The following is a 15,440-nucleotide window of genomic DNA, read 5'->3' as shown; positions in this document are numbered from 1 at the left end:
ATTGTGCAAGCTGGTGGTGGCCCTATTATGGTGCGGGCTGTGTTTACATAGAATGAACTGGCACCTCTGGTCGAATTGAGCCCGTTATTGAATGGAAATGGTTATGTTCTGCTGCTTGGAGGCAATTTTCAACCATTCAAATGTTCGAATGTGTGTGAAATCTTATGGGACTTAACTGCTAAGGTCATCAGTCCCTAAGCTTACACACTACTTAACCTAAACTATCCTAAGGACAAACACACACACCCATTCCCGAGCGAGGACTCGAACCTCCGCCGGGACCAGCCGCACAGTCCACGACTGCAGCGCCTCAGACCGCTCGGCTAATCCCGCGCGGCGACAACCATTCATGGACTTCATGTTCCTGAACACCGATGTCATGCCACGGGGTCACAATTGTTCGCAAATAGTTCGAAGAACATTCTGGACAAATATAGCGAATGATTTGGCCACCGTGATAGTCCGACAAGCCGGCCGAAGTGGCCGTGCGGTTAAAGACGCTGCAGTCTGGAACCGCAAGACCGCTACGGTCGCAGGTTCGAATCCTGCCTCGGGCATGGATGTTTGTGATGTCCTTAGGTTAGTTAGGTTTAACTAGTTCTAAGTTCTAGGGGACTGATGACCTCAGCAGTTGAGTCCCATAGTGCTCTGAGCCATAGTCCGACAAGAATCTCGTCAGTTATTTATGGAACATAATCGAGAGGAGAGTTTGTGCATAAAATCCTGCACCGACAACACCTTCGCAATTATGGACGCTTATAAAGGCGACGTAGCTCAATATTTTTGCAAGGGATTTCCAACGATTTTTTTGAGTCCATACCACGCTGAGTTGCCCCACGACACTGGGAAAAAGGAGATCCGACGCGATATTAGGAGGTATTCAATGACTTTGTCACCTCAGACTAAACTTAAGCTCTTGGAAATGTTTTCTGAAGGTATTTCCTCTGGATGGTATCCTTGTATGGAACTGAAACACTGACGATTCAGACAAGTAGAGAATAGAAACTTTTAAAATGTGACGCTATAGAAAAATCCTAAATATTAGATGGGTAGATCGTGTAATTAACGAGGAAATACTGAACCGAAATGGAGAAAAATTAAATTTATGTCGTAATTTGACTAAAAGAAGATATCAATTGGTAGGGCTCATCCTGAGACAGGAAGGAATCATCAGTTCGGTAACAGATGGAAGTATGCTTGTAAACATTTTGGTTGTAGACCAAAGGATTAATACGGCTGTTGCAGCTATCAAGAGCCTTCAAATGATACAGCAGCGTGGAGACCTGCATCAAACCAACTTTCGGATTGAAGACCACGATAACAGCAACGACAATGACAACAGCATATCGCTTGAGGATTTTTTTAAAAATTACTAGTCAGTTAAAAGGCGGTACTAGTGGGGAGTGAATTTTTGTATGTTTTTTCTGGTCACACGAATACAAAAATTACAGAGGGGGCTTTCAAAACAACAAACAACCAGAAATTAAGTTACGGAAATAAATGTTTTATATGACAGCAACAAGTGCATTTTGAATTATCTAGATATAAAAATAACTATTCATCATGTTTGCTTTTAGTCATACACCATTCGAAGCCGTTAAATTATTATTTCATTTGAATTATCCCTTAACGCGCTGCTGTGATTATAAGAATTATTATTGTAGTTACATCAACACATGGAAGATGCGTGTAAAATGTTGAAATGTCCCCTTAAAAAAATTAAAAATGACAGTGCTGGAAAACCTCTTACGTTATTTGATTTTCAAACAGCAGAGCAAAACTGAACGTACTCAGACAGTTCTCTCTTTACTTATTCTGATCGTCAATAAACCGACACACAATATTTTTAGCACAACGCAACCTGACTTTCAATAATCCCTACAAAAGAATGGCCCTGACTAACAATAAAATATGCCTTTCGTGAATCACTTACCTCACAAAAATCTTCGTTACTCGAACTACTGCAATACAGTGAGCGCCAATACTGCCGTCTAAATAAAAGATTCTAACTACTGAAGGCACTAACTACTGATAGGCAAAATGAAAAATTTTGATAGAGAACAAACAATGTGTTTACCTTAATAATGTTCAAATATATACAGGGTGTTACAAAAAGGTGCGGCCAAACTTTCAGGAAACATTCCTCACACACAAATAAAAAAAAGATGTTATGTGGACATGTGTCCGGACACGCTTAATTTCCATGTTAGAGCTTATTTTAGTTTTTTCTTCCACGTACGCTCAATGGAGCACGTTATCGTGATTTCATACGGGATACTCTACCTGTGCTGCTAGAACATGTGCCTTTACAAGTACGATACAACATGTGGTTCATGCACGATGGAGCTCCTGCATATTTCAGTCGAAGTGTTCGTAAGCTTCTCAACAACAGATTCGGTGACCGTAGAGGCAGACCAATTCCATGGCCTCCACGCTCTCCTAACCTCAACCCTCTTGACTTTCATTTATGTGGGCATTTGAAAGCTCTTGTCTACGCAACTCCGTTACCAAATGTAGAGACTCTTCGTGCTCGTATTGTGGACAGCTGTGATACAATACGCCATTCTCCAGGGCTGCATCAGGGATTCCATGCGACGGATGGTGGATGCATGTATCCTCGCTAACGGAGGACATTTTCAACATTTCCTGTAACAAAGTGTTTGAAGTCACGCTGGTACGGTCTGTTGCTGTGTGTTTCAATTACATTGCCAATTTACATTTAGTGCTGCTGCTGTGTTTCAATTCCATGATTAATGTGATTTGAAGAGAAGTAATAAAATGAGCTCTAACATGGAAAGTAAGCGTTTCCGAACACAAGTCCACATAACATATTTTCTCTCTTTGTGTGTGAGGAATGTTTCCTGATTATATATATACAAATTTCCTTTTTCTGGCAGAAACACGTCCAGATCGTCCGCTTATAGTAAGCTCTCAAAACTTTGGCATCTCTCTCTCCACATCCACCACTGCTGGCGGCTCACCTTCAACTGCCCAACGCTACCTGCTGTTCACATCCAACTGCCCAACACTACAATAGCGAATATTCCAACAATGCCAGCCAGCCACAGACTGCACACAGCAGTCAGTGATTTTCATACAGAGCGCTACGTGGCGTTACCAACATAAAAACCTAAACAGCCTGCTTACAATGTGCCACATTAATAGTATGCCGAAATGCTTCAGTGACGCTGAATTAGACAGGTGCTTAGTGAAGTTGTGGAACTGTACAGCAGAGATTTTAATGCTGTGCTTTGTTTTGCAGATATCGCACTGGTTCTCTGACATAATGGAGGCCTACTTCTATGCTCTGGTGCTCTGTCTCATGGTGGAGCTGCCAACCTCAGCACTGTGCAACGTGCTCCTGCCCCAGGGTAAGTATCTCTTCCAGAATGAAATTTACAGCGGACTGTGCGCTGATATGAAAATTCCTGGCAGATTAAATCTGGACCGAGACTCGTACTCGAGACCTTTGCCTTTCGCAAGTTCTGTAAGTTTTGCAGGAGATCTTCTGTGAAGTTTGGAGGGTAGGAGACGAAGTACTGGCGGAAGTAAGGCTGTGAGGGCGAGCCTTGAATAGTGCTTGGGTAGCTCAGATGAAAGAGAACTTGCCCGCGAAAGGCAAAGGTCCTGAGTTCGAATCTTGGTCCGACACACAGTTTTAATAAATATCTTTTGTCTACACTGTTGTTTCTTTCTCTTTTTTCCACGTGTCTTTTAAAAACAGTGATGAATTCCTTCATTCAGTTCGGTCATTTCCAGAGACTTTATCTTTCCTTAGCAGTGGCAACTGTTGCTTTCAATAATATTGAGTAAATGCTTTTTTTCTATTTTTGTCGCCACGCAGTTCTTATCCTCTGCATCTACATCTACATTTATACTCCTCAAGCGACCCAACGGTGTGTGGCGGAGGGCACTTTACGTGCCACTGTCATTACCTCCCTTTCCCGTTTCAGTCGCGTAAGGTTCGCGCGAAGAACAACTGCCGGAAAGCCTCCGTGCGCGCTCGAATCTCTTTAATTTTACATTCGTGATCTCCTCGGGAGGTATAAGTAGGGGGAAGAAATATATTAGACACCTCATCCAGAAACGCACCCTCTCGAAACCTGGACAGCAAGCTACACCGCGATGCAGAGCGCCTCTCTTGCAGAGTCTGCCACATGGATTTGCTAAACATCTCCGTAACGCTATCACGCTTAACAAATAACCCTGTGACGAAACGCGCCGCTCTCCTTTGGATCTTCTCTATCTCCTCTGTCAATCCGACCTGGTACGGATCCCACGCTGACGAGCAATACTCAAGTATAAATCGAACGAGTGTTTTGTAAGCCACCTCCTTTGTTGATGGACTACATTTTCTAATGACTCTCCCAGTGAAGCTCAACCTGGCACCCGCCTTACCAATAATTAATTTTATATGATCATTCCACTTCAAATCGTTCCGTGCGCGTACTCCTAGATATTTTACAGAAGCAACTGCTACCAGTGTTTGTTCCACTATCATATAATCATACAATAAAGGATCCTTCTTTCTATGTATTCGCAATACATCACATTTGTCTATGTTAAGGTTCAGTTGCCACTCCCTGCACCAAGTGCCTATCCGCTGCAGATCTTCCTGCATTTCGCTGCAATTTACTAATGCTGCAACTTCTCTGTATACTACAGCATCATCCGCGAAAAGCCGCATGGAACTTCCAACACCTGCCGAATCCTGTAGTACCTACCAAATTAAATAAAAAAATAATTTATCCAGTCGTATGGGATCCAATGTTTTCAAAACTAAAAAATTAATTTTAGTTTAATTATGTGGTCGGATACCATACCTACCGCCAAGAGTTCTCAGTCAACCTAAGGCGGGAAGGCGTGTGCGCCATCTGTGTGGGAATCGTGTAAACTATACTCTGTGTGCTATCGTAGTTTAACTGTCTTGTGTTTTTCTGAGGTGGAGACTGGGGACATGCCCAAAATTTGTCTAAAAGAGCTTGGAAAACCGCTTAAAAACCACACGCAGAATGACCGGTGTACCAGGATCCACCGCACGGTTTCCATTCGGATCTGTGTCGCCACCCTGTCTTGCAAGCTAGCTCGATACCCTCTAAGCTATACGAGCGGGTCTAAATGTCCGATATGCCCGAAAAATTTTGACTCTGCAGGGGAATGTGCACTGTTTCGAACCTTCCTGGCAGATTAAAACAGTATGCCGGATCAAGACTCGAACTAGAAACCTTTCCTTTTGCGTGCAGTACTCTTAGTGACTGCTTTCACGACCCGACCCGAAAGTTTCACTCTCGAAACAATTCCCTAGGCTGTTTCTCAGCCATATCCTTCCCTCCATTAGTGTTAGCTCCCCTTGAGGTCTGATGAAGAACTCCAGTGAAGCTTGTAAAGAAACAGAAAGGTATGTCAGTTGAGCTTGCACTGGAGAGATTTGTACCCAGTAGAACAGTTCATAATGGGAGGGAACCTCCATGGTATACAGTCACTGTAAAGGAACGTGTAAGAAACAGAGATTACTGCTTAACAGGTGTGAAACAAAGCGTAGGGCTATACAGGGTGGTCCATTGATCGTGACCGGGCCAAATATCTCACGAAATAAGCGTCACACGAAAAAACTACAAAGAACGAAACTCGTCTAGCTTGAAGAGGGAAACCAGATGGCGCTATGGTTGGCCCGCTAGATGGCGCTGCCATAGGTCAGACGGATATCAACTGCGTTTTTTAAAATAAGAACCCCCATTTTTATTACATATTCGTGTAGTACGTAAAGAAATATGAATTTTTTAGTTGGACCACTTTTTCGCTTTGTGATAGATGGCGTTGTAATAGTCACAAACATATGGCTCAGACGAACAGTTGGTAACATGAAGGTTTTTTAAATTAAAATACAGATACGTTTGAACAATTTATTTCGGTTGTTCCAATGTGATACATGTACCTTTGTGAACCTATCATTTCTGAGAACGCATGCTGTTACAGCGTGATTACCTGTAAATACCACATTAGTGCAAAAAATGCTCAAAATGATGTCCGTCAACCTCAATGCATTTGGCAATACGTGCAACGACATTCCTCTCTACAGCAAGTAGCTGGCCTTCCGTAATGTTCGCACATGCACTGAGAATGCGCTGACGCATGTTGTCAGGCGTTGTCGGTAGATCTCGATAGCAAATATCCTTCAACTTTCCCCACAGAAAGAAATCCGGGGACGTCAGATCCGGTGAACGTGCGGGCCATGGTATTGTGCTTCGACGACCAATCCACCTGCCATGAAATATGCTATTCAATACCGCTTCAACGGCACGCGAGCTATGTGCCGGACATCCATCATGTTGGAAGTACATCGCTATTCTGCAATGCAGTGAAAAATCTTGTAGTAACATCGGTAGAACACTACGTAGGAAATCAGCATATATTTCACCATTTACAATGCCGTCGATAAAATGGGGGCCAATTATCCTTCATCCCATAATGCCGTACCATATATTAACCCGCCAAGGTCGCTGATGTTCCACTTGTCGCAGCCATCGTCGATTTTCCGTTGCCCAGTAGTGCATATTATGCCGGTTTACGTTACCGCTGTTGGTGAATGACGCTTGGTCACTAAATAGAACGCGTGCAAAAATCTGTCATCGTCCCGTAATTTCTCTTGTGCCCAGTGGCAGAACTGTACATGACGTTCAAAGTCGTCGCCATGCAATTCCTGGTGCATTGAAAAATGGTACGGGTGCAATCGATGTTGATCTGTCAACTTCACCTGGTCCATTCTAAGCCTCTCTATCTGGGTTTTTGTAACTGCACAGGCCTAACAGTGCTGACAAAGTGTCGTCGTCGGTACACAGTATACAGGGTGATTGAGGAGAATGTTACAAAATTTGTAAGGTGATTCCACATGTGAAATTAAAACGAAAAAATCCTATGAACATGTGTCCGATTTTAGATCGTTATGGAACAGGAGAGGGTTGAAGACTACATACATCGATAATGAATATGAAGGCAGGTATGAATATTACTTACCAAAACGCTGTGGAGGCGCTGTGGTGGATATAGTAATGGTGAAACAGATGACTGAGCCGTCTAATAAGAGGTGTTCAAAAAGACCCCTACCCATCTCAATGCATTTGCCAACACGTTGGAGGGTGTATTGTCTTGTACATCGAACATCAACTCAGAAGGATTTAATGCGGGCAGCAGCGTCAGTGATGCAAGCGACAAATTCTTCACGTGTATTCACCTTCATAGCGTACACAATCCCCTTTAACCAGCCCCATAACTAGAAGTCTAACGGAGTTAGGTCGGTTGATCTGGCAGGCCAGTTAATGGTTCTGCCATAACCAATCCATCGTTGAGGAAATATGTTATTCAGACACTGGGATAATAGTCTGGTACAGTGAATTGGTGATCATTCCTGTGCAGGTGCGTTTGCCGTCATTGCTCCAATGTCACGTCCTCAAAAAATGGTTCAAATTGGCTCTGAGCACTATGGGACTTAACATCTGAGGTCATCAGTCCCCTAGAACTTAATACTTAAACCTAACTAACCTAAGGACAACACACACATCCATGCCCGAGGCAGGATTCGAACCTGTGGCCGTAGCAATCGCCACGTCTTCTAAATGTACACAAGTTCTTCAATTAGGAAATGCACATGTGCTGCAACTGTCATGCGATCTGGCAGGAACACAGGCCTTATCACCAGGCCATCAATCATACCACACCAGACGTTCAGGGAGAACGTAACTTGGAATCTTGTTTCCCTAGTATTATGTAGATTATCCATCTCCCATGTATGAGAAATGGAGGGGATCATGATACCATTGCATGTAAATGTAGCCTCATCTCTAAATAAAGTGTACTGTGCGATGTATCTGTGTACAGCCAGCCAACCATTCACAAAATTGTTGTCTGATTACTGAGTCATCTGGATGCAGATGTCGCACAGGCTGTACATGAAATGTGTACAAGCCTTCAGAATGTAGTGAACACCACACTCACGTTTATGGAATATGGAGCTGATGGCTAATGCATCGTGTACTGGTGGTTTGACTCCCTTCCTGAAATGACTGTATGGCCTCACGTTCTGATCTTACATGTACACTGAGTAGTGTTCCAGATTCACGTAATGTTTGAAAAACGCTGTGAAATACACACAGGGAGTCAGTTGATCAGGGCAACGTCTCTGGTATTCTGTCACAGCTAGATGGGCGGTATCATTACAGTACCCATACACAAATAACATGTCTGTGTATTCTGCATGGGTGAACGTATGCGACATGTTGATATTCACGGATACAGTGGACTTGCTCAATTAAACAACAGTCAAGCTCAACACACACATGATCTCACGACTGCTTACTGATCCAACCCACTATTGCACACTGGGTATCCTTGCAGCTGTTGCCTCAGTGCGACGTCACAGTGCTGCCATCTATTGGAGAACCGCCATACCTCTTTTAGGATGGATCAGTCATCTGTCCCATAATTATTCTGTCCTCCACCACAACGCCTACACGGCATTTCGGTAAATAATATTCACATATGTCATTCATGGATGTGTGTAATCTTCATTCTGCTCCAGTTCCTAACGACCGAAAATTGGACACATGTTTATAGGACATTTTTCGGTTTATTTTCACATGTAGAGCCAACTCACAAATTATGTGACGTTCCTCCTAAATCACGCAGTACGTACTCTAGCTGACGATGGCTATGGAGCTGAATCCACGAAGAAGGAATGAAACTCGACATGAAAGTCCATCTATGGGGGAGCAGAGAGTCCAAACGTCACCTTTTTTTTTTTTAGTCATCAGTCTACTGACTGGTTTGATGCGGCCCGCCACGGATTCCTTTCCTGTGCTAACCTCTTCATCTCAGAGTAGCACTTGCAACCTACGTCCTCAATTATTTGCTTGACGTATTCCAATCTCTGTCTTCCTCTACAGTTTTTGCCCTCTACAGCTCCGTCTAGTACCATGGAAGTCATTCCCTCATGTCTTAGCAGATGTCCTATCATCCTGTCCCTTCTCCTTATCAGTGTTTTCCACATATTCCTTTCCTCTCCGATTCTGCGTAGAACCTCCTCATTCCTTACCTTATCAGTCCACCTAATTTTCAACATTCGTCTATAGCACCACATCTCAAATGCTTCGATTCTCTTCTGTTCCGGTTTTCCCACAGTCCATGTTTCACTACCATACAATGCTGTACTCCAGACGTACATCCTCAGAAATTTCTTCCTCAAATTAAGGCCGGTATTTGATATTAGTAGACTTCTCTTGGCCAGAAATACCTTTTTTGCCATAGCGAGTCTGCTTTTGATGTCCTCCTTGCTCCGTCCGTCATTGGTTATTTTACTGCCTAGGTAGCAGAATTCCTTAACTTCATTGACTTCGTGACCATCAATCCTGATGTTAAGTTTCTCGCTGTTCTCATTTCTACTACTTCTCATTACCTTCGTCTTTCTCCGATTTACTCTCAAACCATACTGTGTACTCATTAGACTGTTCATTCCGTTCAGCAGATCATTTAATTCTTCTTCACTTTCACTCAGGATAGCAATGTCATCAGCGAATCGTATCACTGATATCCTTTCACCTTGTATTTTAATTCCACTCCTGAGCCTTTCTTTTATTTCCATCATTGCTTCCTCGATGTGCAGATTGAAGAGTAGGGGCGAAAGGCTACAGCCTTGTCTTACACCCTTCTTAATACGAGCACTTCGTTCTTGATCGTCCTCTCTTATTATTCCCTCTTGGTTGTTGTACATATTGTATATGACCCGTCTCTCCCTATAGCTTACCCCTACTTTTTTCAGAATCTCGAACAGCTTGCACCATTTTATATTGTCGAACGCTTTTTCCAGGTCGACAAATCCTATGAAAGTGTCTTGATTTTTCTTTAGCCTTGCTTCCATTATTAGCCGTAACGTCAGAATTGCCTCTCTCGTCCCTTTACTTTTCCTAAAGCCAAACTGATCGTCACCTAGCGCATTCTCACTTTTCTTTTCCATTCTTCTGTATATTACTCTTGTAAGCAGGTTCGATGCATGAGCTGTTAAGCTGATTGTGCGATAATTCTCGCACTTGTCAGCTCTTGCCGTCTTCGGAATTGTGTGGATGATGCTTTTCCGAAAGTCAGATGGTATGTCGCCAGACTCATATATTCTACACACCAACGTGAATAGTCGTTTTGTTGCCACTTCCCCCAATGATTTTAGAAATTCTGATGGAATGTTATCTATCCCTTCTGCCTTATTTGACCGTAAGTCCTCCAAAGCTCTTTTAAATTCCGATTCTAATACAGGATCTCCTATCTCTTCTAAATCGACTCCTGTTTGTTCTTCTATCACATCAGACAAATCTTCATCCTCATAGAGGCTTTCAATGTACGAGGTGTGGCTAGAAAAAAAACCGGACTAGTACTGGTGAAACAATAAAACGAATGCAATAAGGCTGAAAGTCGCGTGGCCTGTCACGTGACTCTCGCTCCGCCTACTGCTCGAGTTTCATCTGCCTCCTGCACTCAGTCTGCCCGTGGCGTCTGTTTTAAGTAGTTGATGTTTTGTCTGTGCGTCGGAAAATGTTGATTGTACAGAAAGTACAGCGTGTTAACATCAAATTTTGTTTCAAACTAGGAAAATCTGCAAGTGAAACGTTTGTAATGTTACAACAAGTGTACGGCGATGATTGTTTATCGCGAACACAAGTGTTTGAGTGGTTTAAACGATTTAAAGATGGCCGCGAAGACACCAGTGATGACACTCGCACTGGCAGACCATTGTCAGCAAAAACTGATGCAAACATTGAAAAAATCGGTAAACTTGTTCGACAAGATCGCCGTTTAACAATCAGAGTAGTGTCTGAGTTAACAGGAGTTGACAAGGAAAGTGTTAGGCAGATTCTTCATGAAAGTTTCAACATGAACAAAGGGTGTTCAAAAATGGTTCCAAAGTGTCTCACAATTGAACAGAAGGAACGCCGAAGAATGATTTGTTCTGACATCCTGGAAAACATTGAAAGTGATCCCACCTTCTTACAAAATCAATGCATTGGAAAACTCCTGATTCTCCACGACAAAAAAAAAGCATGAATGTCAAAATCGAAATTCAAGGCAATGATGATTGTTTTTTTTTGACATCAAAGGGATTGTGCACATTGATTGGGTACCAGAGGGACAAACAGTGAATCAGCATTACTACATTAGCATCCTGGCTACCCTACGTGAGCGAGTACGGAGAAAACGGAACGATTTGTGGAGAAAAAAGTCATGGATCCTTCACCAAGACAATGCCCCAGCTCACAGTGCGTTGTCAGTGAAGACGTTTTTGGCAAAACACAACATTCCCATCTTAGATCATCCACCCTACTCACGTGATTTGGCCCCCTGTGACTTTTTTCTTTTCCCTAAAGTCAAGTCAGCTTTGAAAGGAACTAGATTTGAGACTGTTGAAGCAGTAAAAGAAAAAGCGACGGAAGTAATGTATGGACTTACCGAAAATGATCTGCAGCATTGCTATGAACAGTGGAAAATTCGTATGGAGCGGTGTAGAAACCGAGGAGGAGAGTACATTGAAGGAGATAACATGAAATTGTAAATAATTGTAAATAAATGTTTTTTCCAGCATCAGTCCGGTTTTTTTCTAGCCGCACCTCGTATTCTTTCCACCTATCTGCTCTCTCCTCTGCAATTAACAGTGGAATTCCCGTTGCACTCTTAATGTTACCACCGTTGCTTTTAATGTCACCAAAGGTTGTTTTGACTTTTCTGTATGCTGAGTCTGTCCTTCCGACAATCATATCTTTTTCGATGTCTTCACATTTTTCCTGCAGCCATTTCGTCTTAGCTTCGCTGCACTTCCTATTTATTTCATTCCTCAGCGACTTGTATTTCTGTATTGCGGATTTTCCCGGAACATGTTTGTACTTCCTCCTTTCATCAATCAACTGAAGTATTTCTTCTGTTACCCATGGTTTCTTCGCAGCTACCTTCTTTGAATAGATTAAGCGACTGAATAAACTAAGCACACAGAAAACAGCGTGAGGTGAAGGCCACGTCTGATATTGTTAATGTCCGAGTAAGAGCTCCCAGACCCGGCAAGTTGCTGCTGGCCTGGGTCAGTGGCTCTGCCCATACAAAGTGCCCTCTGTGACAGCATTCTGCACTACTCTTCTGTGATAACAACGATAAACTGAGAAGTGATGCCAAACAGCAGCTGAAGGTATGAGTCGCACAAGTGATGCGTGAAATATATTACAGTGTCAGTTTCTCATGCAGTATTTAGGTCATCAAACCCCATGTGATGACAAGATGGTAACAATTCAATCAGCACCTAAGCGTCCCGGGCAATCATATGCAGCGTGGATCGCCAGCCTGCAAGGTCTGTCGCACATCTGTTGCTTGGGTGCCCCCCAATGTGCTCCCCCACATGTGGACTTGCTAATCAGCGATGGAAATGTCTGGTAAACACACAATCCCAAGGTCCAAACTAGGACGTTGACTTTGTCCGACCCTTCTTTAGCTGAAGTTGCTAAGATTGTGGAGTCACATGAACTCACGGCAGCAGCCAACCACATACTGGTTCGCCAACAGTTCCTCTGGCCGCGGAATTGGATAAGAGACTGCAACACATTCTGCTAAAGTTGGCAGTGAATGGGTGATGGACTGAGTTTTAGGTAGACACGGGAGCAACAATCAGCTTAATTAACTTACTCGTAGATACATACAAGTTCTTGGGCTGCCCTGCTTTGCGACGGCCACTACGTGAAATTTGATCTTACAATAAACAGAGCATTTCTTTGAGAGAGCAACTCTCCGTCTCTGCACATTATAAAAATCTAGGACGGCAAAATGTGGGACGGCTGCTGATGTTAGTGGTGCAAACTTTTTGGATTTGACACCTTTTCTGTTTTTGGCTTCCGGATAAATGACGATGTATTTTTAGTGTCTCAATCGGTCCTCTTTGAAGATTTGGTCTCTTTACTGAGGTTTTACGATCAGCTGTTAGAGAATACCTTGGGATTTCGAGGCACGCATCTCCCTTAAGCGTTATCAATACCCAAATTTCGTCACATCCACCCCAATCCCTTCGCCATTCACAATAAGGCCATGCATGATATAGTCTTTGTTTCTCCTATTTTGTCAAATCAGTTTTATGCCGATTATCAGCATGCAATGTGTTGCAGACTCTTATCCAATTCCGCGGCCGGAGGAACTGTTGGCGAACCAGTACGCGGTTTATTGCTGCCGTGAGTTCATGTGATTCCACAATCTTAGCAACTTCAGCTAAAGAAGGGTCAGACAAAGTCAACGCCCTAGTTTGGACCTTGGGATTGTGTGTTTACCAGACATTTCCATCGCTGATTAGCAAGTCCACATACGGGGGAGCACAGTAGGGGGCACCCAAGCAACAGATGTGCGACAGACCTTGCAGGCTGGCGATCCACGCTGCATATGACTGCCCGGGACGCTTAGGTGCTGATTAAATTGTTACCCTCTTGTCATCACATGGGGTTTGGTGACCAAAATACTGCATGAGAAACTGACACTGTTTCTCAGAGTTACGTTTTTCAGGCTCGATTGAGGGTTTCAAATCCGGATCGATTCTGTACGATCTCACACTGCTCACAAGGCCACCTTAACAAATGTATTTCGATGTTTTACCTGGCAGTGTGAAAAGAAACGGCACAGGTAATTCTCTCATCTTTCCGTAGACTCGTCGAAGCCAGCGAACAGTGTTGGTTCTGTGTGGGCACCTGTCCCGACACCAGCACGGCGTAACTAAGAAGCAATTCTGCATCCTGTTTGAGCAGTTCCAGATTTTCTTGCTGCTCCTGGAGGCGAACTGCCGGGTCCATGCCCGAGAAGCTCAACCTGGGAACAAGGAACGAAACTCGAAGTGCGAGTCAATCTACGGATGAGCAGAGACTGGAAACAGCGTAGAAATGAAAACACAGAGCAGCGCAAAGTAAATGCCAGGTGTGAGGTAGTTGATGTCCGAGTTCGAAATGTCAGGCCAGGCAAGTTAACGCCTGGATCAGTGGCTCTGCCAATAACACGTTTCGCATGCGCCCTCTGTGGCAGAACTACACCGATCAACTGCTTAACAGCTTGTTTGTCCGGCTTTGGAAAGAAATGCATCGCTGATCCTGCGTATCAGGGATCCGACAGTTAGTCGGTAGGTTTGTGGAGGTAAGTGGCTTAGATGTCTACGCACAGGTCATGTAATTCGCGTAAATAACGAGTCGCTGATTTGCTTTCACAGTGATGGCGCCCGATAGCGACCCAGATGAGTTCCATAGGATTTGCATCAGGGGAATTTAGTCACCGGGACGTCAACGTGTGTTCACTACAATGCTCATTGAACTACTGTAGCACAGTTCTGGTTCCGAGACACGGACAATTATTCTACTAAAATACGATGTCGCCGTCGGGGAGCACACCACGCATGAAGGAATGCCGGTGGTTCGCAGTTGTCAGCGCGTCTTCGATTGCTACCACAAGTCCCATGCAAGCGCGGGAGAATCTACTCTGTAGGAATCAGCATGGGTTTCGAAAAAGACGATCGTGTGAAACCCAGCTCGCGCTATTCGTCCACGAGTCTCAGAGGGCCATAGACACGGGTTCCCAGGTAGATGCCGTGTTTCTTGACTTCCGCAAGGCGTTCGATACAGTTCCCCACAGTCGTTTAATGAACAAAGTAACAGCATATGGACTATCAGACCAACTGTGTGATTGGATTGAAGAGTTCCTAGATAACAGAACGCAGCATGCCATTCTCAATGGAGAGAAGTCTTCCGAAGTAAGAGTGATTTCAGGTGTGCCACAGGGGAGTGTCGTAGGACCGTTGCTATTCACAATATACATAAATGACCTTGTGGATGACATTGGAAGTTCACTGAGGCCTTTTTGCGGATGATGCTGTAGTATATCGAGAGGTTATAACAATGGAAAATTGTACTGAAATGCAGGAGGATCTGCAGCGAATTGACGCATGGTGCAGGGAATGGCAATTGAATCTCAATGTAGACAAGTGTAATGTGCTGCGAATACATAGAAAGAAAGATCCCTTATCATTTAGCTACAATATAGCAGATGCAATCCGAAAACAAAGGAAGTAGGTTACAGTACGCTTGTTGGCCCACTGCTTGAATACTGCTCACCAGTGTGGGATCCGTACCAGATAGGGTTGATAGAAGAGATAGAGAAGATCCAACGGAGAGCAGCGCGCTTCGTTACAGGATCATTTAGTAATCGCGAAAGCGTTACGGAGATGATAGATAAACTCCAGTGGAAGACTCTGCAGGAGAGACGCTCGGTACGGGCTTTTGTTGAAGTTTCGAGAACATACCTTCACCGAGGAGTCAAGCAGCATATTGCTCCCTCCTATGTATATCTCGCAAAGAGACCATGAGGATAAAATTAGAGAGTTTAGAGCCCACACAGAG

General features: G+C 43.8%; 1 protein-coding gene across 1 annotated transcript in view; it reads left to right on the top strand.

Moving 5' to 3' along the window:
• LOC124805686 (nose resistant to fluoxetine protein 6-like) overlaps window positions 1-15,440 on the top strand; it is a 462,198-nt gene that overhangs the window by 442,658 nt on the left and 4,100 nt on the right. Inside the window, exon 13 of the mRNA XM_047266255.1 lies at window positions 3,263-3,371. Coding sequence (XP_047122211.1) covers window positions 3,263-3,371 — 109 coding nt within the window. The remainder of the gene's footprint in view (window positions 1-3,262; window positions 3,372-15,440) is intronic.

The sequence above is a fragment of the Schistocerca piceifrons genome, chromosome 7 (genome assembly GCF_021461385.2).
Source record: "Schistocerca piceifrons isolate TAMUIC-IGC-003096 chromosome 7, iqSchPice1.1, whole genome shotgun sequence".
Classification (NCBI taxonomy): Eukaryota; Metazoa; Arthropoda; class Insecta; order Orthoptera; family Acrididae; genus Schistocerca; species Schistocerca piceifrons.
Note: the sequence above shows the minus strand (reverse complement) of the source record. Positions and strands in the feature narration are given on the sequence as shown.